The following is a 26,117-nucleotide window of genomic DNA, read 5'->3' as shown; positions in this document are numbered from 1 at the left end:
AGACTTCTTTACCTTTAGTGGCAAAATAAAGTTAAATAACATAACATTGCAGTGGAATATGCATGTAACAGCAGAATAAGTTAACTATGGATGATACTAAGGAATAGAGAGTAAGGGCATGATGCTATGTGCTTATTACAAGTTAGTTGACATCAATATTATAGCTTTGACAATGCACAACTATAGGCAAACATCAGTGCTGGCCCTTAAATGTGCATGCCTTGTTCTGACATCATACATAGTTCATGTTTATAGTTCCCTAAGTAATTCCTTAAGCATTCTGAGGGTCGGAACGAACATTTCTGAGTGGAGAATTTAAGTGTCCCTTTGATAAAACGTGAACCAGAAGTAAAAAAAAATTGGCAAATGATTTTTGTGTAGAGTACTTTATGTCACAATGCAACTTTATAGCAGATTTGAGTATTGCAAGCTGACTTAATAGGAGTAATAAAATAACATATAAATATTTGGGCTATTTTTGAAATTTGCAAGAAGTTTCAAAATGTTTCACCAGGCATAGTTTTAAATTATTGCAAAGCAACAATAGTTGTTACATACTAATGCCATAATACTTCAAACTATTTTGACATAAGTGCTTTCAATCAATAATTTCAGTCATATTTGAATGGCATCTCCAAAGTTTGCATTCTTTATAGATTTATTCATCAAAATGATCAAATATATAATTGCACAGACCAAATCAAGAAAAGATAGAAAACCTGAGCTAGAAATCAAGGCATTTATCTTTACTTACCCACTGTTCCTTCTTTCTGTCCCTTTGTCTGTTATTGCAGCTAAGGTAAGGTGATAGCTCGACCTTGGTTATGCTTTAAGGTATTATTAGGTCTGATATTAGTACAGCAAAATGAAGGAAATATATTTAAAATGGTGTTGATTGCTTTAAAAAAAAATGATTCTAGCCCAAACCAGCTACAGCAGGGATGTCAAACTGACGTCGTCATGGCGGCATCACATTATCTAGCGGGACTTTTCCCACCTTCGCTAAAATGGGCATGACCATGGCCACCGCATGATGCATCCGGCCCGCAGGCCAGGAGTTTGCCAGCCCTGGGCTACAGAAAGTCCTCTAGCGACTACCTAATTTAGCAACCATTTGTGGTTACAACAGCAATGGAAAAGTAACTTTTCTACCTGTCCTAACATTTATGACCTTTGAAGGTTTAGAAAACAAACGAAAAGTGAAATAATAAGCATAGTCACTGTTTCACTTAGCAAATACTTCACTAAACAATGGAATTGCCAGTCCAAATTGTGATTACTAAACAAGGACTACCTATATTACTTCTTCCAGGATGCTCCATCACTTCTGCCCAATCTCCATCAAACACTCAGACATTCATTTTTCTATGTATCATAACTATTGTAGGCTGGAGTGAAAGCATGAAAATCACCCAGTGATTTTCCGTGGGGCAGATGGGCTTCAACCTGTATTCACCTGTCTTTATTATTATTATTATTATTCGCAACAACAGAATTGTATCACAGCGGCCAGTTGTTTCGCCGGATTTGGCATTGATTACTAGTCGGGCCCCACCCAGGGCCCTAGGACGTCGTAACGTATTTTCGTAATATGCGTGCAGATCCAAGCAGTGCGGCTTTTTGCATTTGACTGATGGTGATTTTGTCAATTTTTAACTGTTTTAAATGTAATTCCAGTGTTTTTGGAATAGCACCCAGTGTGCCAATTACCACTGGAATTACCACTGCTGGTTTGTGCCATAGTCGTTGAATTTCGATTTTTAAGTCCTGGTATTTTGCGATTTTTTCATGTTCCTTCTCGGCGACCCTGCTATCACCTGGTATTGCAATATCTATGATTGTAACCTTGTTTTTCTCAACCAGTGTGATGTCTGGTGTATTATGCGCCAGTATTTTGTCCGTTTGTATACGGAAATCCCACAAGATCTTGACCATCTGATTTTCGGTGACTTTTTCAGGCTGATGTTCCCATCAGTTTGTTGCTGTTTTAATATTAAAATTTTTGCACAAATTCCAATGGATCATTTGCGCTACTGAATTGTGCCGCAATTTATAATCAGTCTGTGCGATTTTTTTACAGCAGCTGAGTATGTGATCAATAGTTTCATCAGCTTCTTTACAAAGTCTGCATTTGGCATCATCAGAGGATTTTTCGATTTTGGCCTTAATGGCATTTGTGCGGATAGCTTGTTCTTGCGCAGCCAGGATTAGTGACTCTGTTTCTTTCTTTAATGTACCTGTTGTTAACCATAACCAAGTTTGTTCACTGTCCACTTTATCTTTTATTTTTTCCAGAAATTGGCCATGCAGTGCTTTGTTCTGCCAACTCTCCATTCTTGATTTTATCACATCTTTTCTGTATTCTTGTTTCGTCTGTTGGGCCTTCAGTAGATTTTTGTTCTTTACTTCAATTAATAGATGTTCTTGACTTTCTTTTAAATAATCAGCCAGTGCATGTTTTTCTTCTTCAACTGTTTGCTTCACTTGTAATAATCCTCTGCCACCTGATTTTCGGGGCAGATATAGTCTATCAGTATCACCACGTGGATGTAAACTGTAGTGCATTGTCATTAGTTTCCTGGTTTTTCGGTCCAAAATGTCCAAATCAGCTTGTATCCAGTTAACTATACCAGCTGTGTATCTTATAACTGGTATTGCCCAGGTATTTATGGCCTTGATTGTATTTCCACCATTCAATTTAGATTTCAAAATTTTCTTAACTCTCTTGGTGTACTCTCGCCTGACAACAGTTTTTACTTCTCCATGCTTGATGTTATCCAACTGCAGAATGCCTAAGTATTTGTAGGCTTCATTTTCTTTGCATTTAATTAATTGGCCATTGGGCATTTCAATTCCCTCACATGCAGTGATTTTGCCCCTTTTTATGGATACAGTGGTGCATTTTTCCATGCCAAACTGCATTGAAATATCGGTGCTGAATACTCGGACTGTGTTTGTCAATGATTGGATTTCTATTTCTGACTTTCCATAGAGTTTCAAATCATCCATATATAGTAAATGCAAAAATTTTTCAGCTTCTTTGGCTGTTTGGTAGCCTAATTTCATTTTTTTTAAGATTACTGATAGTGGGATCATTGCGATGATGAAGAGAAGAGGTGAAAGTGAATCACCCTGGAAAATTCCTCGCTTGATATTAACCATTCCGTAGATCTCATTCCCTACTGCCAACTCAGTTCTCCATTGTTTCATCGCCTTTTCAGTAAAGGATGTAATATTTTTGCTAATGCCAGTTGTTTGTAACCATTTTATGATCCAACTATGTGGCAGTGAGTCAAATGCCTTTTTGTAATCAATCCAGACCATATTCAAGTTCGTTTTTCTGTTCTTACAATTTTCTAATATCATTTTGTACTTGTACTTGACGCCTCTTCACCCATCGTGGGTATAGGCGACTTCCATGGAAATTTGACGCCACTGTTACGGCGATCCATGGAAGCTGTTTCGGCTGGATATACCCAAGGGGACGCCAGTCCCAAGGGTCGACAGAGCCCAATTGGTGGGAACGGGGGGCACCACGTGAAGGCCGGGTTGTCGTTTGATAGTTGAGAGGCTTTGCAATAAGCGTTGCAATGTATATTTTGCGCATCAACTATCCTTGCCCGCCCTAATATCATTTTATCAATTAGGAGCTGATCTTTGGTGCCCCTGCTCCTTCTTTTGTTGCCTTTTTGCTCTATTGGCAAGATGTTGTTTGTTTCCAAATAATCCATCATGTTATCTGCAATAATGCCTGTGAGTAATTTGAAGGTTGTTGGCAAGCATGTTATTGGTCTGTAGTTTTCAGGTGTTGTTCCTTTAGTTGCATCTTTCTGAATCAAGTATGTTTTTCCAGTTGTCAACCATTCATCAATTTGGCCCTTTTGTAAAATTACATTCAGTTTCCTGGCCAATATTGCATGTAAACTGGTCAGATATTTGAACCAGAAACCATGTAATTGGTCCTTTCCAGGTGATGTCCAATTCTTTACCTTTTTAACTCGATTTTTGACCATCTCAGTTGTTATTTCTAATACTTGCATTTGTTTGTTGCCAATGCTTTTCTCAAAGTCATGTATCCACTTTGCTTCCTTATTGTAGTCCTTTGCATTTTCCCACAATTCTTTCCAGAATTCAACTGTGGCCTGCTTTTCTGGTTTTTCACTTTTGGTGTCACCATTCACATTAAGACTTTGATAAAAACGCCGTTGGTTTGATCGAAATTGCTGATTTTGTTTATATTGGATGATTCGTGCCTCATATCTTTCAATTTTTCTAGCTGTTGCTGTTATCCGCTGTTTTACAATCTCTACAGCTTCATTGATGTTTCTTATATCCAATCTATATCTTCTGATTAGCCGATCTATGGTTTTGTTGTTTTTAAGCCGTTGCTCATGCATGTTCTTTAAGTTACTAGCATCTGCCCTTAATTTTTTGACTTTTTGTTCTAATCGGATTTTCCACTTTGGCTTTGATGCTTTTTCTGTTGTGTGACTAGGTACTTTGATTTTAATGCCTAGTTCATTAGTGACTATTACAGCTGCGCTGTACATTAACTGGTTCGTTTCCAAGATGGATCCCGATTCAATTGTTGAAAACACTGCATTAACCATTATTATTATTATTATTATTATTATTATTATTATTATTATTATTATTCCTGTAGGAATCACAATCACCTGATTATCACTTAACTGAATAATTCATAAATATGCATTCCCCTTAGAAATAAATCCTACCATTTAGGAAACTCTCTGTTGAACGTGTCTGCTTTGCCTTCAATGGCAGGACTTTGCAAGGAGGCAGATAATGTAGCTACATATAAATTATGTCACAGAAAATATAGAAGAATAATTTTCTTTCTCACAATAATAGAAGTTAAGGTATAATAGTGAAATAAATGTGGGATGGTTAAGTACAATTCAAAAGAAGTGGGTCATTACATAATGCATTATTAAATTATGAATTCACTGTCACCAGGTGGGTTACAATACTATCAGTGCTATATTTTGGCATGGCTTCAAAAAGACATAAGACATTGAATCTTTTCCAGCTTCCTGCTAGCAGAATCTATTGAGAAGTCACACATTTACTTTTAATTACACAAATTTAACTTTTCCAGATGAATATTATTATCCTGGATTTCTAGAATTGAAAGAGATAACTCAACTGAAATTCACTCATGACCCATTAGCAAATTGAACAATGAACAATCCCTAATACACACTGCATAGTTACCTTGCTCACATTCCATAAACCTGGATAGGGATAAGGGAACTAGAAATCAAAGGTAGTGAAAAGCATCAAGGCAAACCAGAATGTGTTAATGTCTCCCTAAATAGGAAATTTTGGAGAGAAATATATACAGACTAAACCTAAACTCTAGTATGAAATGGATTTAGCTTCCTAAATTGGATTTTGTTTATAATCTTCCCATCATATAACTAGTTTCCCTTGCTCTTGACTAGGAGTGGAAATAAGCTGTTATAGGATAAGTATCATCATAATTAGAAGGATTATTTATATATCATTAGTTGAGTTGGAGAGGGGAAAAGAAGTTTGAGATAAAATAGCACATGTCACATAGTTGATAGTTTTTGATATTTCTTGAAATATTTGTAACTGCTTTATATTAACATATCAGGAAAAATGGAATACATATAATTAAAAACAATAGAAAAATAAAATCATGTAAATAAAATAAGATTAAATTATGATCAATAAATTCAATAACACAAAAAGGAAATTAACACTGCGGTATTTGATAATTTGTTCAATAACAATATCTGTCTGGGCTAATATTGACTTTCCAAGAGAAATACTCTCAACACTTATTTATTTATTTAGTTAGTTATATAGCAACATAATGAAGGACGTGATTTTTTCCCTGAGATTATTAAAGTGCACATACCAGAAGAGGGTGTCCATACATTTGTCTCTTATTTAAAAAATTACATATTGTCTATCTATATAGATATTTTCTTTTTACTTTCTTTTATTTTCTTTTTATCTTAGAAAGTGTACTCTAAATGTCCCTATTAATAATTTGTTCCTGGAAACCTGAAAACAGAGATTGTGTCCTTCAAAACTTCATACAGGTTTGGTCCGTGTTAGGGTTGTCTATCTTTATTAATAAAAGAATGGAAATTAAACATTCTTTTAATAACTAAAAATTGTATTTGAATTATAATTATATAGTTTCCTTTAACATAATTCATGTTAATGTTAATCTAGAATGGTTCTATAGGGTTATCAGAATGGTATCATATAGGAATATAAAAGCTTACCATTTTTAAGAAGACAGCCTTCTGGGTAATTTCTTTTTCTGCATATTTAAATCCTGGTGAGCCAAAAGGGAGTCTTTTGTCTTTATAGATGTAAACTTTAATGTTTTTTTTCCTTTATGAGCACCCAAGAACACCTATTTCAAATACTCGAGAGCAGCTTGTTACGAAATGCTTCATTCCCCATTTGTATTTTGAGCCATAGATGCAGTAGTGTTAAATTCAAGGATCTAAGATAGCACTTTAAGGAAGAGATACATAAATCCTGGAACTAATTTAAATGAAACTCTAAATATAAACCAACCCTTTTCCCTGCTTTGCTCTTCAAGTACTTGAGAGAAGCAACTTTGCTGGAAAGCTGACCTCTTCTCCTGTCATTCTTTGCAGCAGGAATAGAACAAAATGCAAGCTGTAAACGTTTGCTTGCTGCAAGTAAATATAGGTATGAGCACTCTCCATGTTACAATTGCATCCTGTGACATTTTTATCTCTGTGTGTCGTTTCCAATACAGAGATGCTTGAAGGATTATTGTCTTTAGCTTTCCTCCTCTTTTGGTTCTGTAGCTTTATTAAGCCTGGATAGAAGAAAAAGCTTTCCAACTGGAGTATGCCAGGCATTTTACGTAGTAACAATAAGCAAATTTGTACTACAGTTTATAAAATATTGTGCTGCATTTGTTGACAATAAATGCCCTATCTGTTAAAAAATGACTCATTGAGAAACTATGACCGCATTGTTTAAAGGATTTGAAAGGAGAACATCATTTTTTAGAAAGATCATTTGAACAATGTGATTTGACTTAATAGGGGTGTGTTTTGGAACTACACTATTAGTTCCCAGAATTCAGTTTCAGGTATAGGATACATTTTGGAAATATAAGTCCACAGAAGCACAGCACCAATCATATCAACCGAGAATTCTGGAACTGTAGTTTAATATGTCAGGCATAAACTGGGGAAAACTACAAAGTGGGTTTAGGTAAGTTTAAAATTTTAGTTTCTCAACATTTCTTTAACTGATTAAGTACAGAGTATTTTTTTTAAAAAAGCTATGTATTAATAATAGCAAATTGCTTGCTATTTAAAATAGAAAATGATGCAGCATAAGTAACAATGGTGGTCCAATAAGAGAAAAAATTCCCAAATTATTGAGTATAACTGTAAATATACAAAAAAGACACAAAGTAAATGAACAAACATTCTGCTTCTTCCATACTTTTTTGTAGGCTGCTGATTAAGTAGAACTAGACTGGAAAGGGGAAAAATTGCTGACATGGGGAGCCCAAAAGTCTGCAGTGCATGTGAGATTTAAGATGGAATTCAGGCTATGTAGACAGACTTAATCAGTCTCTGCTCCTTTGAAATTTCAGCTGCTCCTGAGTATTTTTCCATCCAGTTTTTAGTGTAACTAGGAAATATTAAATTTAGAGTAGTTGGCATCTGTTTGTAAAATGTTCTCCTTTAACAACAATCATGTTAATTTGCAACATTTCTGAGCTGATGAGATGCCATTTGGAATTAACTGAGAATTGTAGCAATTAAAAATGGAGAAGAAACTTGACTGAACTTGCAAAGCAAATTATATTTAGGAGACAAAACATCTGCTGTTGAATAAAGAGAAGGAAGATTTGGTAGGTAGGATATGACAACTTTAAGAAAAAGATATATTATTCCATTGAGAAATGGCAGAGACATTGCAATATCTTAAACAAAAAATGCTAGTAAGATTACTCATCTGTTTCATTGTTGTGTTATCTGTGAATAATCCTTACATTACAGATGGCAATAAAAATAGAATTTAGGCTTATATACCACCCCATAGCACTTTACAATGCAGTTTATATTGTAGAAGCATTATTATTTGCATTGTCCCCAACAAGCTGGACCCTCATTTTACCAATCTTTGAAGGATGGAAGGCTGAGTCAATCTTGAGGCCCATCAGATCAAACTCCTGGCTGTGAACAGAGAACGGCACTTTAACCACTGTACCACCAGGGTTGTGTATTGTACTGATTTATCTTTTGGGAGCTAGTTTGAATAACAAATAACAACTTAAAATTCCATAATCAAATACTTTACAGCAATATAGAAATTGGAAAAGTAGTTTATTAATTTGTTTCAATTTTAGAATTTTTGTCTCTTTATCAAAATTGGTTTTGTACCTCAAAACAGTTTTGGCTTTGATATATTTTCTTGCTTATAGTATCAGAATAGCAAAAGTATAAGAATAGCATTAGAATATATGATTGAATGGTGTTTTTTTTAAAAGTATTAGTTTTACAAGAATGTAACAAAGTTGTTAATTAACATGGGAAAGAAAGGAAATGAATCTATGAGTTTTGAAATTATATATGTGTATGTAAATCAATTAAAGATTGAATGACCTTTTTTGTAGTACCCTTAGGTAACATAATTTGAAGCATTAGCATTGTAAATAAAAATTTATGGTGTGTGTGTGATATGTATATAATGTTCGGGTATAAGGATAATCATTGATAATCTACAATCATCAGTTGGGCAACTCAGAATAGAGTACTATACATATTCAGATATATAAGATGATTTTATGGTCCTGAAAAAGATAGGGTACACTGTGTTTACTATAAACAAATGAAATAGGGTATGTGTGTGCATATGTATGTTTCCAAGGTCTTTTCTTGCCAGCACAGGATGTCATATTGATCAGTGTTTAAATTGTGAAACTACCTGCAATCCTGAATTCCAAGGTGAAGCAGGCAGAACAATAATTCTAGTAACTAGGGCAATAGGTAACTACAATTTATTAAAAGTCATATTAATGGTCTGTTATATTCTCATTTCTGCCAAAGTACAAGCTACTTCATCATATTCATTGAGTATTATTTCTCTGTTGTGTCACATATGCAGTATTAGATTGAAAGCCAATGTTGGAGGCTGCTATGTTTTATTAAATCACTATAACCAATTGGGATTTCCTACTAATTAATTAAAATTGGAAATTTAGACCAGAGATTTGTTCTTAAATGAGACTTAAGTGTATTGTAATGGTTCAGTAGTAGTGGTCATTTTCACCAACGATATTTACATATTACTAAGACTTAATAGTTAAACACCCTGAGCTTGTTAACCTGAAAGCTTATAGCTTGGGTTTGAGATCTATGTGCCATGTGATGGGGTGAGCTCCCATTACCTGCCACAGTTCCTGCCAGTTTATCAGTTTGAAAGCGTTAAAATGTGAGTAGAAAAATAGATACCACTTCAGTGGGAAGGTATCAGCAATCTGTGCACTTGGTGTATAGTTATTCTGGCCGCATGACCATGGAAGTGTCTTCAGACAATGCTGGCTTCCTTGGCTAAGAAACAGAGATGAACGCTGCCTCCGGAGTCAGTCACAGCTGGACAGCAGAAACTTTTACTTTACCTTTAAGGGACCTCTTGCTTGTCTGAGCAATTGTGGCATTTCCAGGATGAAAGAGTAGAGCTTATTTTATGTGCTTTCCTGCCTGGTGGGAAGATAAGCAATTGACAGGTGGTGCATTGTTCTTAAAATTCTGTCATAAAAGTTATTCATCTCCTTTCAGAGTTCTTGAGCAAGTATGTACAAGTGTATATAGGAGGAGAGACTATTTATTATTTGGCTTTGGATGTGTGTCCCTTTCCATTTTCTGGTCCTGCCAAGTCAGGATCTATGAAGACATGTTAAAGTTAGCAGTTAGATTTTCTTGGCAAGCTACAAGCTATGGATGTTTCCTCGGTTACAGTATGCAATAGCTATTTTGGTTAGTAGTTGACTCAGCATATGAACAGAGCAGTGCAAATGTCTTTCAGTGCTTGGGAAAGAATACTGCAATCTATTGAAAATCTGTAGGATATTAGATTCTAATGAATTAGGATTAATTTTATTATTTGCAATAGTGCACTGAATATAAAAGGGGACATAGTGGCTCAGTGGCTAAGATGCTGAGCTTGTCGATCAGAAAGGTCGGCAGTTCAAATCCCTAGTGCCGCATAACAGAGTGATCTCCTGTTATTTGTCCAGGCTTCTGCCAACCTAGCAATTGGAGAGCATGTTAAAAAAATGCAAGTAGAAAAATAGGAACCACCTTTGTTGGGAAGGTAACAGCGTCCCAAGAGCCTTTGGCATTTAGTCACGCCGGCCACATGACCATGAAGACGTTTTCGGACAAAGCTGGCTCTTCGGCTTTGAAATGGAGATGAGCACTGCCCCCTAGAGTCGGGAACGACTAGCACATATGTGCGAGGGGAACCTTTACTAAAGAATATAAGCAAGTCAGCAAAGAAGACAGCTGCCATAATGTATTGTTTCCAAGGTGATTTAAAACAAATGTCTCTATCTGGGCAATTGGAAAAAAAGAGAATAGTTTTAAAAAAATATAAACACAACCTTCCTTTTTATTTATGACTTATATTTTGTAAATATTTTGCAGTCCTTTTTACAGGTAGTCCTCAACTTATGTTCAATTGTTTAACACTGGACGGAGTTAAGACAGCCTTAGAAAAAGGTGCTTTATGGCCTGCAAACTACACCATTGTTAATTGCTACACCAACCCCAGGCTACGTGACTGCATTTTAGGCACTTAGAAACCGGCCCACGTGGTTATAGCATCTTGTGATCACATAATTGTACTCCATCTCCCATATCCTTTCATTTTTTTTTCTCTATCTGTTCCCATTCCTTTGTGGTCAACATTCAGTGAATCTTGAAACGATTAAGTATTGTGTCAAGCATTATTGGCTTATTTTTCAAAAGTTTTTCTTCTCTTGTAAACATTTCCATTTTTATTTATTCAGAGAATACTTCAATAAAATTTGTTAAAAGTGCTGTCTTTTAACAGTCTTAGTAGTCTGTTTTTCTTCCATATTAATAATTACCTAATCAAGTTGCCAAGTTTAATGAACTCAAAGTTTGATAAGAGAACAATAGAATGAACCCGTTGAACCAGTTTTGAAATATGCTTTTATCTTTAGCCCTTTCAGATAATGAGGAAGAATGTGCTAATACAAGTGAAACAGTTCAGCAGACTTCAAGTTCAACTCTTGTTTCTTCGAAGAAAAGAAAAAAGGTTGGTTGATTTTATTTTCACTAATAGACGGCAATCTAGTGCACAATAAAAAACATTTAATCAAGTCATTGTTCTCTGAATGAAAAGTATACTATTGAAATGCCTGAATATCTCAGTTTAAGGTTCAAGGGGTATGTTAGAGTTACATAAGAAGACCAATGCAGCAAGTAACCCATTACCTCTGCCAAACATGGAGCAAGGACTCTTAAATATTTATGCATCATTCAACTAAGTATCTGTTTCCATATGGAAAATGTCCAGGCATATAGTCGCTTCTCATTCTTGCTGAATACATGAACATGGACCGTATCTTTGCAAAGTATATTTGAAGGAAGGACAAGACCTGCGAACTCCCAGTTCACTTTCAAGACTTTTTCAGTGCATAAAAGATTATCTGACCATCTTGCTCAAATGACCATTGATAAATGCAGAAAAGAGATCTACCTTATTATGAGCTCTAATATTTGGGAAATAATTATGCCATTATAATACAAATATCAACTTTGCATTACGGTTAAGTTATACAATAGGCAAGACAGTAGGCAAAATTCAAGATCCATATTAAAACCATTTCTCTTTTAGGATAGAGATCAAGATCAACAAAAAATTAAGACCTTTATGCCATTAAAATATCCCTTTCAGATTTTTTAAGTGTAATATTTAAAACTTCCTCTTAACTGATTTTATTCAGTCATAAAATATATAATACTGTTTTTGTCCAATTTTTTTATCTGCCTGCTTCCCTTTTTTCATTTATATTATAATGGAATAGTTTCTGCTGTTCTGTTGATCTTAATAGAAAAATAACAAGATTTCAAAAATTCTCATTTCCTGTAAAGTCTTGGCTGCCATGTACAAGCCATATCATTATTTTTGTATTTTAAAGTTCTTCCAAGTGCCAGCTCATAATTTTCATTTTTTCTTTCTTCCAGGCTACAGAATGCTTCCTCAATGTTGAGAAAGCGAAATCTAAGGATGAAAAAGAAATTGAAATGAAGCCAAAGAGAAAAAGAAAGGTAATTCTTCATTAATATTTTGAATGAATATTTAAAATTATACAGATTTTTTATTTCATAATAATAATTGTTTAAAATAATAAATGATATATTAACTAGTCTCAATATAATTTATATTTTTTCTGTCACTTTTTATTCTTCCTCCAGTTCAAGGAAAAATACAATTGTAATCTAATCTAAAATACTCTATCCAAAAATCCTGTTCTAAATGTAACTGAATTTAGAATGTAATCTATATGTAAATTTGTGTATCTAATATAAAAACAAATATATTATTTTTATATTAGTCATATTTTGCCATTCTTAGTAAAAAGCATCTCAAGGATGGCTGATATATTTATCACTACATGTATTCCCAGGTGGTAGGATACAGACAACATTGTGTTGGTTTAAAATGAGGTCTCTAGATTAGACTTCCTAATTTGCATACTTGGAAATTGGTTGCACTACTGACCATAACATGACTCAATGGATGGAAATCTAATGTGCACCTCCTCCCCTTGCTAAAAAGTGATGTATCAAAGCTTCATTTGACCAAAAGCATGATGGGAAGCAGAGACAATATTGTAGGAATATTTTGCCTTGCAATTATTTATTTATATTCACCTTGATTATTTTTACAAATAACTCAAGGAAGTGAATATATCCCAACAAATCTTCCTCCTCCTGGTAATTTAAGAAGACTAAATATTAAAAAGCATAGAATAGTCATTTAGGGCAAATACGTGTTGCCCAGCCAAATATATTTTGTCACCCTTATCGTTATGAGGTAGGCCCTAATATGTCTAATGTTTGGTCAGATTCAGACTTTGTCTTTCTTCAGTGGTGCTCAATGCCTCAGTCACTTGCCTATTCAGGCTGCAACCAAAGCTTTAACTAGACAGAACTTCAGGCAAAATCCACATGCCCTATGGAATTCAGTAGGGTTCATTAGTTGTCTACGTAGGCCACTCTAACAGACCATGGCTCCCTGTATGTTGCGTGATCTAGGTGAGCCAGAGGACAACTCAAGACTGATCTCTTCATGGTAATGGACTGATGGTAATGTCTCCAATGCTAGATTGCGCTATAACTGCCCTGAGGCAAAAACCATATCTAATGTGTGACACACACATACACCAGGTATACATTGGGTCCTCTATTATTTTGAAAAAGTCCATGGTTGCCATGAATACAATGGATTCCAGAACCACTTCAGTAGGTGGCAGGTTATAGTCCCCAAAGATCAACAACCTCAGCCTGGGAATAGAATCCAGCAGCTGATGCGGGGAGAATCCAGCAGCTGATGCAGGGAGAGCCGCGCAGAAGCAATAATCCCAACTGTTCTAGAAGATCCAACTTCTAGAACCAACAAGAGTCTCAATCCTGTTATCTGTGAAGCAGTCCCTAAACATTCTCATTGACGCACAAGTGATAGTAGCGATCCATGGTATATGAGAAAGATTTGAGAAAGGGGGTGAAGAGATGCTGCCTAGAGAACCATCAGGTAAGAGTGGATATAATAGCTGGAGAAAGAAGCTCAGAAGGGACTTCTCAAGTCATAAAGGATACAAGGGGCGTTTTGTATTTTAAAACTTGCAAAATTGATGTCAACCTTCCCAGATATATAATACAGAAAACAGACCAGTCAAGCTACTTCTACTTTATTATAAGTCTACATTAACAAAATTTTAAAAGCTGCTTTTCTCTAGGCACTTTGCAGCTGTGAAGCACCTGACACTCTTAGGGAGTTCCCACTATGGTTTCTGGAAATAATTATTTTTCCCAGTAGGCACTTTCCCACATCTGCATAATGGCAGAATCGGGAAGGCTGGTAACAGAAACATGGTAAGCAATTCAGAAAACATTTATTTGTGTGAATGAAAGAAAAGGGGAAAGCTGCACATTCTTCAGACTATTCATGAAGATATGCATTGTTTATGTTTCGTTTTTTATTAGGTCATTCATGTTATTTTGTCAAGAGTGAATCTATTTTTGTTGTTGTAAGCTATAACATTGTTCATGTATTAGGATATAAATGGCTATACTTGACTAGTTTAGAGCAAATGAAAAAAAATTGCAATGTATTTATTAGCTCCACACCATATGGATTATGCCTATTTTTTCCCTTCCTTTTTTAGAAGAAAATTTCTGATCTTCTCACAGAAACTGTACCAAAGCCAGGTGTCCCAGCAGATGTACAAAAAATGCTCAATGAACATTTTGGAGCTAAACGTTCTGTGATTGAACTAGAAGAATTGAAACTGCCAGGTAATAAGGAGAGTATCAGTGCAGTACTACTCAGGATATTATTTTTTTAAAAAACAGTTTGTAACAACATCTGTTTTTTTTATGAAGTATTATTTGTGTATGATTTCTGAGTATTGTTTGACAAAAACAAATAAACATACCGCTGATAACTCCCAGACTTTTCAGTTTCAGATGTGATGTTTGTGTGAACTAATAACTCCATATGGACATGGAGATATGATGTCCATGTGGTTTTGACAGAACATTTATCATCAGCATAACCATAAAATTGTACCGGTCACTTATATAGGATTCTTAGGGAGACAAGCAGTCGTACTCATACTACAAACTTTCACTATTATATGGCTTGCAGCCGGGACTTCAAATTTTAAAAAAACTTCTATATAAATATAAACAACGGCTTTTTAATTGATAACTCAGATATTTTTAATTGATCTAATTGATTTAATTGATCAAAGTTTTAGAATCACTTAACTGAGGCATATGATAAAATTTAAATTAGCAAAGCAAAGTAGAATTATTTTGTAACTAGAAGATATGCAGCTAACTTGTGCCATCGTTTTGCACCTTAATGCCCTGTAACACAATGTCTTAATCAGTGTCCTGTAATCAATTGCCTTATTATATTGCTATACAGAATCAATACCTGATTTCTATTAGCCTTTTTTTAGTACCCTATAGTGTGAGAAATCTTTGAATAAGATATTATTTTATAGTAATAATCAATGAAAGAAAGATTCACTTGTATTTCTATATGAATAAAGAATAGAATAGAATAGAATATATTTTTATTACGGTCATAGACCAGCAATAGACATCACTTTTTACAATATATTTTTAAAAAATAGTGCTGACATTAATAGTGGATAATAACATCCCTGTTAAAAAAATACATGTTCTCAAACTGTTGGGTCACTCCCTAATTTATGTGGGTGAAAAGCCAATAAGTATGTGAGTAAATATAATATTCCAAAATTTCTTAGAGATATCTCCAAAAAATTGGTATAAGTTGACAGCTATAATTCTGTAACCAATTTTTTTCTTGTGGACATTGCAGCAACATAGAATTTTGCCACTGCATGCATTGTAGACGGGTTTGAGTGCTAGAGGAGAAAGCCTACATAAAAATTGTATGCCCTCCCTGGCAATCTCTCTAGTAAGGGGAGAATATATGCTGACCTATAAACTCTGTATAGCTCACCGTACAATAAAACATGTGAGATATCTTCCACTTCTCCTTTACCACATATACATAGCCGTTCTGCTATTGGTGTTCTTTTATGCCTGATCTGGTGGACTGCGGAGGGGAGAATATTAAATCTGGCTCTACATGAAAAAAAGATATGAATATCAAGAGAATTATGGTAGAAGATTGTGATCTCCTTATATTTGTATAATTCATTATTATTATCCATGCTGACTTGCTATATATGTCATGGATTTATATTTTTATTCTGTTTTTAAATAAATTGTCCTGGAATGTAGATGAAGAACACTTTGTGAATACCTGTTTTATTTACTTAACAAAATACTTTATAAATCACAGAACTGCCTGATTGAAAATGAGAAAAGGTTTTGGTATCACTAAATAATTCTCAAAATTACATAACAAGCTGTTGGAAATATTTAAGAATGATTCCATGTAAAGTTTTATTATATAGTTTCCCTGCCCTGTTCATGGATATTGGAGAAGGAAGTTTACATCTTTTATTTATATTTATCCTATGTATGTGTGGTTTTTGTATTTGGACTGTTTTTAATCACTAAAGAAATCCCATTAAGAGAAGCAAGATAGCAATACTGTTGCTGTGGGCTGATGATAGTCTGAAATCTACCTTGGATTTGGTGTTCTGGGTTGGGCTAGTGACTTAACAGTTTGCACATTCTATTTTGTCATAATGGTTAACCCTGGTTTTAAATGAGAAAGCTACAAAGTATCTCATCACAAATACATCCATTTCAGTAAAAAAATATCTTTAAGGATAATGGAGAGATAACTTTGAAAAGAATTTAAATTGGGTTCGATATTGTTCCCATCATTTGGTTAATCCACTATAAAGCTTTTTGTTATTAATTTTGGATGCTTGCAAAATTCTGCTTTCTGAAAGAGCATTTTGCCTGGCTTACAACAATGCAGCTTCCTGAAAATTTAATCCAAGGTCTTAGCTGTAGCATTAAGCAACAATAGTTGTCTATTATGGTTTCAGATTCCTGTTTCCTCCCTGCCAATGACCTCACCCACAGCTTTTCTTCCTACCTGAAAGAAAGTAAGTAATAATTTAGTCAGAAGTCATTCTATGTCATTCTTTTCTTAAAAGGCTTAAAATAATTTGACATAATATATACATGTATGTTAATTGTGTGCTTATATTATGCTTTTTCAGAAAATGCTTACTTTATAGTATAAAGTATTATTCTGTCATATTGAACAATGTAGCTTCTAGTTTCATATGCTATATTTATAATGTAGATTGGATATAATTGAATGCTGAGCATCAAAAACCAAATAGAGAGAACAATTTTAATAATCCCTCTGTTAAAGCTTAATTGAAAAATGGACTTAAATATGTTTAATTTTGAAACACATTTCAAGTTTCATTGTTGTTGCTTTATTTTCAGTTATACTAACAAATATTATCCATGAGAGCTTATAGTAAATATTATGATAAAAACAACAATGAAAAGAAAAAAATACTACCTTACTTAACAGTCTCCATTTAATCTGATGAGTCCAAGACAGAAGCTCTTATGATAAAATGGATGATCTTTGGGACTTATGTAACTCTCAGCCACATCATGCCTTCAAATTCTTGTCCATTCTTCTTTTTTGCAGAAGAAATAATATAATAATATAAACCTATTTGGTTTATATGATATTGGAGGTAAATCTTTGAGACTGATTAAGTTAGTGGGATGCCATTTTAGCAACATTATTGACTAAATAATGCTTGGGGCGTAGGTTGATTATATTGCAAGTATCATTTTAGAAAAAAGCTAGTCTGAAGTTTACGACATATTGGAAACGTGCTTTATGGAACCTTTCCAAGACCATAGAACACTTATGGCTGTTGTAAACCATTGTGCTGGCACTCTCTTTTAGTCATGTGATCACGATCTGGGTGCTTGGCAATCTGTTAAGTGCCCACAATCATGTGCTTCCCATTTGCAATTTTCTCTGTCAGCTCCTCAGAATGTCAATGAGGAAGCCTGAAAATGTCATCCAAGTTTTTAGTTACAGCAAATAAGCAACAATAATTATCTATTGTGGCTTCAGTTGGCTGGAGAAACAGAGCTAAGTTCCTGATAATTTTGAGTACTATTTCTGCAACCTTCCACATGCAGAGGAGAAACGACATCTTCTCTTCCTGCAGGGTGCAGAAATGGAACTTTTATCCTTATGGTTTGAGCTCCATTTCTGCACTCTGCAAAAGTTCCCTTCCACACATGGAGGTGAGTTGAATTCTTTCAGCGAGGTGGAGAAACAGCCCACATGCTAACAATTTCAGCTCTGTTTCTCCACCCCACTGAAAGAATTCAGGTGCCTTCCATGCATGGAAGGGGAGCTGAATTCAATCAACAAGTCCCTGATTCTCAATCAGACAAGAGGATGCCAAAATCTAAGCAGAAAGCAAAGAGGCAGTGTGATACAGTAGTCACTATGGAGTTCTCCAGGTGGATGAGAGATGCCCTAGAACAGTGATGGCGAACCTTTTTGGCACAAAGTGCTGAAAAGTTCATGGGGAAATGTCGCCACACTTCGGAAAAGCCGAACTTCCTGGTTCTAGCACACATGCACGCCCGCTGTGAATGTGAAGGACAGCTGATTGTCACATGCGCATGCATACCCGGAAGAGAAAAAGGCAAGGCTGTGCATGCCAAGAGACATGGCTTCATGTGCCACTTTGGGCACACGTGCCATAGGTTCGCCATCACAGCCTAGGAGGCCCAGCACAGGTCATCTGCACATCTCTGAAAATGCTTGGATTTTGGCAGGGAGAATTTTCAGCTCCTGAGCATTGTATATTCCATTCCCCTGAGTCACCTCGCAGTCCTTACTCTATTCACTTAATGGCCTATATGATCACTTATGACCATATCCAGGAGTGCCAGGATTACAGTCATTGAGCAAAGCAGTCACACGGGTAGTCACATGATATCTTATTTAATGACTGCTTCACTTAACAATCTAGATACCAGGCTCAATTGCACTTCTGGGTTGAGAACTACCTGTGAAAGATATGTCTCTTTAAGACTGCAGGCTGGGACTGCAGGCTGGGACTACATGTTCTCTAAGACTCCTTCCAATTTTTATATTTCATGTCTCTAAGTTAGAATAGAATAAAGATTCCTAACAATAGTTATTGCATATTTAAATAACAGATTTATCCAAATACATTTGTAGAGGTCTTCAGTTGGAAGCTATTATACATTATATGTTTGACTTAATTTGTATCGTGGGTATTTTATCTTCTTTTGGCACATCCCAGTGACAAAAAATGTAAACTGCTTACAGAAATTTAGACAGTTATATTAATGTCAAATAGCCTGGTGAAATTACTCTTAAGAAAGTTGGCATTATTTGGCAATAGTTTATGCAATGAACAATCTGATTATAGCCAAGGTATTAGCAGGATTAAGCAAGAGTTTGTATTTTCTAGAAATTTTGTGACAATGTTATAGCTTTGCTCTGTGGGCTTCATGTTATGTTCTACCCTAACAATATTTGCATGATTACACATTGGCCACTTTTTAATGTAAACCACGGGAATTCGAAGAGTTGGGATTGTATTGCATAGTATAGAATATTCTATAATATATTATAGAATATTATCTTCTATTTATCATCTATCTTTATTTAACTTATCTATTAATATGTATACTTAACTTTGCTAGTTGTTTTCTTGTTTAATTCACTAGTATTTTCCTTTTTTTCTTTTATGTGTTCAAGAGTAAGGTAAGCTATTATTTAGGATGCGCTTTCATTTGATATTACAGAATATATCAAAAGTCAGGCAGGCCTTATAAACATGTTATATAAATAACGTTAAATGTTCAAATGTGTGACCAATTTCTTCTAAATATTTCCCTACTTGATTGATACAAGATATTTGAACATTCCTAAGTACAGTAACGTTAATAAAGTTAATAAAACATTGTGATTGGCCTATGGTTTCTGGCTTTTGGTGCACCCTGTATATCTACTTTTAAAATAAAGAAGCTGTTATGTAATTCCTTTATTTAGGACATTAGTTAGTTTGTGTAGACCCAGGCTGTGCTCCATTAGCAGACTACCTCACTATTTTCTAATATGTCACATTACTGCATTAATTGAATCTTTGTTTTTCATGTTTCAGTCTGTCCTAAATGGGCAAAGCTCCATAAAAACCACACAGAGAAGTCATCAGTGGTGATGCTGGTAATTTGCAGCTCTGCTCTCCGGTGTCTGGAGCTCATCAGGTATTGTTTGCCATTGGGGAGAATCTTTTCTAAGGGTTTACCCAAAACCACCAAACTGAAGGGACAATCAAGTTTTCTCAATCACTATTGGTAATAGGATGGGGTCATTCTTTAAATCCTGGTCTCACAATACTTGGGAAACATACTGGTGTAGTCCCAGCCTATTTTTAAAAAATAAAACATGATTTGTATATGCAAAGTATTAATTCATGGGATGAAATAATAAATGCATCCTAGTCAATTGCATCTTAATCAAGTCAGGTGAGATTAGCTATCGGTAGGCTGTGTGAAAAGCTTGAAAGCTGCAAGATGTCTTGGCTTAGCTCCCACTTGAATGAGTCTTCAGGATCTGAACCTCAACCTTCTTGCATCCAGAACAAAAATATTCCTTTTTCCTCCTGGCTGAAAAAACCCCCCCAGAAGTATGACACTCAAGTTACAGAATGGAATTATATATATTTTTCTATTTTCATTTTCTTTTGGATAAATTTGGTGTTCTAATTTTAGTGCAAAAATTCCATCATTTTCATGTTTTCAATTTTCTTTTATTAACAGTATGTTCTTTCTTAGATCAATGGCAACGTTCAAAGGAGATGGGAGAGTTATGAAATTATTTGCAAAACATTTAAAGGTAAATACAGTCAAAGGAAAGTACTATCATTTTATCTAAATAGAAATATATATTTGTGCAAGAATATATGTCAGCCCCCCACGCCAGGCGGTCCGGCCTGCCATTCACTCGGGGGAGCCCTGACGGGAGACCGAGTACCTGCACGCAGGAGGGGATTATTCTACCGTCGCGGCAGACACCTAACTCCCAGCTGGTAGCTTGAACTGTTGTTTGGATTCGGAGACTGCAAACAGAGCTGATCTCAGCATCTGTTCATGGGACAAGTCTACATTCCAATTAAGCCTGCAGGAGCTGTTGGGGGCATGCCAAGGGGATAGGGAGGAGCCACGGTAACACTTAAATGGTGGAAGGGAGTACTCAGCAGTAGCTCTGAATTCTATTCTCTCTGGTGTTTCACTGTGTGATGGTTAGAACGTGCCAGTATGTCAAGAAGAACAATACAATGTACAAATTACGTGTTGGTTTGTTTATTCCTTGTTTTCCAAACTGGAACCTGACAATATGTATATAGTCTTCCTTCCTTCCTTCCCTCCTATTTCTTTTTTTAAGGAGTGCACGCATTACCATAATTGCTTGATGAATGGCATAGAACATCTAAGCTCTAAAAAAATACATAATATTTCATTTGCCAAGGAAGCATACATTTGAAAAAAGACAACGTATGTACAACATTCTGCATAGTGTAAGATCTTTGGAGCAGGGAAACTGAGAAACAAGTTGCGTTCAGACATGAAAAATCAGCAACTACATTGAAAGAAGTCGACAAGCCATTGGGCCATCCCATAAAGTAGATCTGGCTCAATTATAGATTTTGCTGTATTGTTTTTCCATGTAACTATGTTGAATTTCTATATAGAATTGTCATGTAGTACACCTTTGAGCCTTTTAGAGAAAAGAATAAATGGTTATAATTACAATTCTTGTCTCCTGATCTACCTTTTCCCCCTTCTGTTTTCTTGAAATAGATACAAGAACAAATACAAATGCTGGAAAAAGATGTTATTCATGTGGGAGTTGGGACACCTGGAAGGATAAAAGCACTAATACAACAAGGTAGAAAGTTACAGCATAACTTGGTTATTTGAAAATGAAATATAATTATTTTTCAACTATTCCAATCATAGGAAAAAATTTAAAAACTTAAGAATTACTGAAATAAAATGGGTATAGAAGCTGCTGCACAGAACGTGTTAAGTAAATTCATTAAAGCAGTGTCATGACACTGTCCCTTTTGTGTGTGCAATTGTCTCACTTAATGCCATTCTAGAAGACCATCCAGAAACTTTAACTGGTGCAGAATATAGCAGCGCATACAGTAATGGAACCCCTAGGTTTATTCGTTTAACGTTTCTGTTGCGTAAGCTACACTGAGTGCCAATTTCTTTCCAGATACTATTCAAGATGCTGGTCATCACCTTTAAAGCCCTGTATAACGAATGGCCAGGCTACCTGTGGGACCAGGACATCTACCATGTCCCTTCCCTCAAATATTGTCTTCTGATTGGAATCAGGAAGCACGGTTTTTCTGTCGTAACCCCTGTCCTATGGAAGACTCCTCCCCCTAAAATTTTGCAGGCCTCCACCTTTTTAGCCTTCCGTAAGGCTAAAAGTCCTGGCTTTTCCTCCTTTTGTGTCAAAATGGGAAGATTTCATACTCAGAAGCTGAACAGGATCTTTGCTTTAAACAGCTGAGATGGACAGGCCTAAATGTGCAAAAGCTACCTGCCTTGGAATTGAACAGAAACAAAACAACTCTAAGAATCTTTTTGGCATGCAGATGTTCTATACTCAATAGCCATCTTTTCCTTTCTCCTCAGAAGGCCTTAAGCTGACTTCCTTGAAATATTTTATCTTAGACTGGAACCATAGGGATCAGAAATTAAGAAGATTAATTGACATCCCAGAGGTACAAACTTTTGTCTCTGTGCATGTTGCTTGTTGGGTACTGATGGTGACATTTTATAGTTTACACTCTAGACAGGGCTGTCAAACTTGCATCGTCACGGCATTGTCACATGACACATTGTGACTTTTCCCCCCTTCACTAAACTGGGTGTGGGAGTGGCCAGCGTGTGACGCATCTGGCTTGCGGGCTGCAAGTTTGACACCCCTGCTATAGATTTTTAAGAGAAGGGAGGTAGGATTTTATACATTCCAAACTAAAAATTTGCTTTGTTTATAATTTATGTTACAGATTATAAGCCCATTTCATATATAATAGAAACACAAACCTATATTTATCATTTATAGTCTGCATAACAAAAGTTGCAGCCAGTTGTTCATTGACTGATAATCAATTGACTTATCGTCATCAACATTTGCACCAAACCCACTTCTCACAACTTCTGGCAGATAGCAAGTTTTTATCTAGAATCAATCAAATTACCATAATTTAAATTAAATCTAACTAATAAAAAAGTTAATTTTTTAAAAAAAGTCAAAATAAATATAGTGTTGCAACATAAGGATCTCAAGCCACAAGTGATTTACAAAAAAAATTAAGTCTGTACAAGATCTCTAGGATATTAAAAGCAGGGGGCCAGATTTTGAGGGAAAGCCTATATAAGAACTATCTGATCTGAACTCATCAAGAATAGTGATACTTTAGTTCCTTATTCCTCAAATTGTACAGATTGTAGATCATAGCTGATCATAAAAGAGATCTACAAATCATTTAGAAAATTTTTGGCTGATTTTCTGAAAAGGATTTCTGATTTTCAAATCCTAACTTCTATCTAAAGAGTGAGTTTTAAAAAATCTTTAAAACTTACACTAACTAATCTTGTACTTATGAAATAAACTTCAGTGATAAAGCAAGACATCTGAATATAAAGTTTCCATGCAGGATAACTAAAAAGGTTACATTATTATTATTGCAATTAATGAATACAATTTCATAAATTTAATTATTTTTAAAGAACAGTAATATAAATAATAAATTGAAAAATCCCTCATTTATATACAAACATGTATAAAACTCTTTTCCTATAATATTGGTAATTATCTAGTAGGGTCTAAAAAATGTCAAAAACTAAAGAGAGAATATGCCCCCTGGTGGCCTTTTTTCAAATGTGAAATTTACGTATTAGCTCCTGCAATTAATAAAACATCTATTTAAAAGATGCTGGTGTCTGCAGAGATATGTCTTTATAGCAATAACTGTGGCTTTTCCTTTTTTCTCAATGTTTTTCTTTTTTAAAAAGTTACACTGACTTTATTTATTACATTTATTCTTTACTGCAATCTCACAGAACTCATCAGCTTTATGGAATATGGAAACCATCCACAGCAAAATAAAAGTAATAAAATCCTAACAATCTAAAAAAAAATCCAAAACCAGGTGTCATTCCTCAAATTCCAAAACAGCCTTTGTCAAGGTTGAAACTTTAATGGGAGGCTATTTCAGAGGATTGGAATTCTTCAGAAAAGCAGTACCTCTGAGCTCTTCCAAATTTGAGATTCCTCAAAGCAGTCGGGCTAATTCTGAATGTAAACTGATGCTAAGTTATAAAGAACACTCTATAGGTAAAACCAATACTTGAAATTGTACCCAGACTCTTATAGAAAGTCAATGCAGGGTCCATGGCACACAAGTAAATGGACTTCCATTAGTGAACACCACTAGATACCTGAAGTGCTGCATATTAGACCAAGTAAAGCTTCCAAGTGGTCTTTAAATGAAGCCAGCTGTGGCACATATCATAGTAATCTAAGGAAGTAATGATAAGGGCATGAGTTGTAGTACAAAGGTTCTTGCATAAAAGTAGGGCTGCAAATGGCAGATTGCTGCAGAGGTGGTATTCAGCAGGTTCTGACCAGTTCTGGAGAACCGGTAGCGGAAACTTTGAGTAGTTACCACCTCTGTCTGCCCTCCCCCCCCCTCTATTCTCTGCCTCCCGAGTCCCAGCTGATCTGGAGGAAATGGGGAGTGGAGTGGGAATGGAGATTTTACAGTATCTTTCCCTACCACACCCACCAAGCCACGCCATGCCCACCAAGCCACGCCCATATAACTGGTAGTAAATTTTTTTGAATCCCACCACTACTTTGATGGTCTCCTTGCCTTTCTGTTCTGTTAGGAGCCATAAATCCAAGAGGACACTCAGATACAGACTTGCCTCTTCAGTGGTAGCACTTCCTCCCAAGATACATCACTTCAAAGGATCTTCCCCACCCAGGCCCTCACTTACCCATCTTTTCCCGTCAAGACTCTGTCTCCTGTCACTGGGACAAGACCTAACAAGTTCACAAACACAACCTGGGACAGAGCATTTAGCTGGCCCAGGTGACACTTTCTTATTTTGTCACCAAATTCTTTTTAATGAGCAGCAAAGTATAGCAGTAACTCCACTAGAAATTCTTTCATGATAATGCATAATTGTTACTCACCCCGTTAGAATTAGAAAAGATTTTCTAAAACTTCAAACAAGTATATTAAATTTTCTTTTCAAACAAGTTCAAGAATTTTTACAGAGAAATTTAAATAATGGTATAGTTAAGCTACTGGCTTAGAATAGTTAATTAGTAAATGATTAGCTTCAGGTTTGATCTATTATTCATGATAACTAACGCTTAGTACTTCATATCTAAATATTTATAGGAGCTATTATGCAAATATTAAAATGGGAGAACTAAGTTTTTAGCTCTGTATGCTTAAATTTGTAAAAAAATGCATTAATTGTAATGCTGATAATTTTTTTTTCAGATAAAAAAAGAAACAATTGAACTTCTAGAAAAGGAATTAATCAAGCTATGCAGAAATGGCTCCGTGAAATTGGGACTCTTTTAATGATTATTTCTACAGTCATTCTATCATCTGTTGGCCTCTGCTGTATTGAGCTGCCTTTAAAAGTGCACAAAGCTGAAGATGTGTGACAGATCCTTTTGTCATCCACCATTCTTTTATAATAAAACAGTATTTTATGTGAAGATCTCCACTCCATTTTTTTCAAATTTCTATCACGGAAGGCCTAAGAGTTGTTTTAAAATTCCATACCTAAGAGAAATGAATTGAAATAATTAGAAAACATGATTCAAATAATATGTCTACTACAAGACAAACCATCCTAGCTGCAATCTGTCCCCATTCCATCTGCAACACAATAAAAAATAGCTTGCCTTGAAAAATTGTGCTAGAGAAACATTCCTATCACATATAGGAAAATATGCTAGATCTGTTGTCACGTTCACAATGTTGTTGTAATCCAGTTTCCCTCAAAATTCAATCACTATGAAACCCTTAAAGCAAAGAATAATTTCTTGTAATGCTCCTTTCCATTGGGAAGAATATGTATGTATGTACTTGTATTATGTCCTAGCAATTAGAAGACACTTGATACAGAATGAAAAATGTTAGTTTGGTTGAGTTATCCAGTATCAGCAAGCTTAAAAAAGGAATTCAGTTTTTTTAAAAAAAA

The 26,117-nt window shown here is 35.2% G+C and overlaps 1 protein-coding gene across 1 annotated transcript in view; it reads left to right on the top strand.

The window, feature by feature from the left end:
• Positions 1–25,629, top strand: part of CMSS1 (cms1 ribosomal small subunit homolog) — a 150,948-nt gene extending 125,319 nt beyond the window's left edge. The window contains exons 2-10 of the mRNA XM_032219334.1: positions 11,252–11,346; positions 12,279–12,362; positions 14,483–14,612; positions 16,820–16,879; positions 19,967–20,069; positions 20,640–20,700; positions 21,666–21,753; positions 22,518–22,606; positions 25,406–25,629. Of these exons, the coding sequence (XP_032075225.1) occupies positions 11,252–11,346; positions 12,279–12,362; positions 14,483–14,612; positions 16,820–16,879; positions 19,967–20,069; positions 20,640–20,700; positions 21,666–21,753; positions 22,518–22,606; positions 25,406–25,489 (794 nt within the window). The 3' untranslated portion in view covers positions 25,490–25,629. The remainder of the gene's footprint in view (positions 1–11,251; positions 11,347–12,278; positions 12,363–14,482; positions 14,613–16,819; positions 16,880–19,966; positions 20,070–20,639; positions 20,701–21,665; positions 21,754–22,517; positions 22,607–25,405) is intronic.
• Positions 25,630–26,117: the final 488 nt, after the last annotated feature.

Source organism: Thamnophis elegans, chromosome 6, assembly GCF_009769535.1.
Source record: "Thamnophis elegans isolate rThaEle1 chromosome 6, rThaEle1.pri, whole genome shotgun sequence".
Classification (NCBI taxonomy): domain Eukaryota; kingdom Metazoa; phylum Chordata; class Lepidosauria; order Squamata; family Colubridae; genus Thamnophis; species Thamnophis elegans.
The sequence above is the reverse complement of the archived record's forward strand: the minus strand, read 5'-3'. Positions and strand labels throughout refer to the sequence as shown.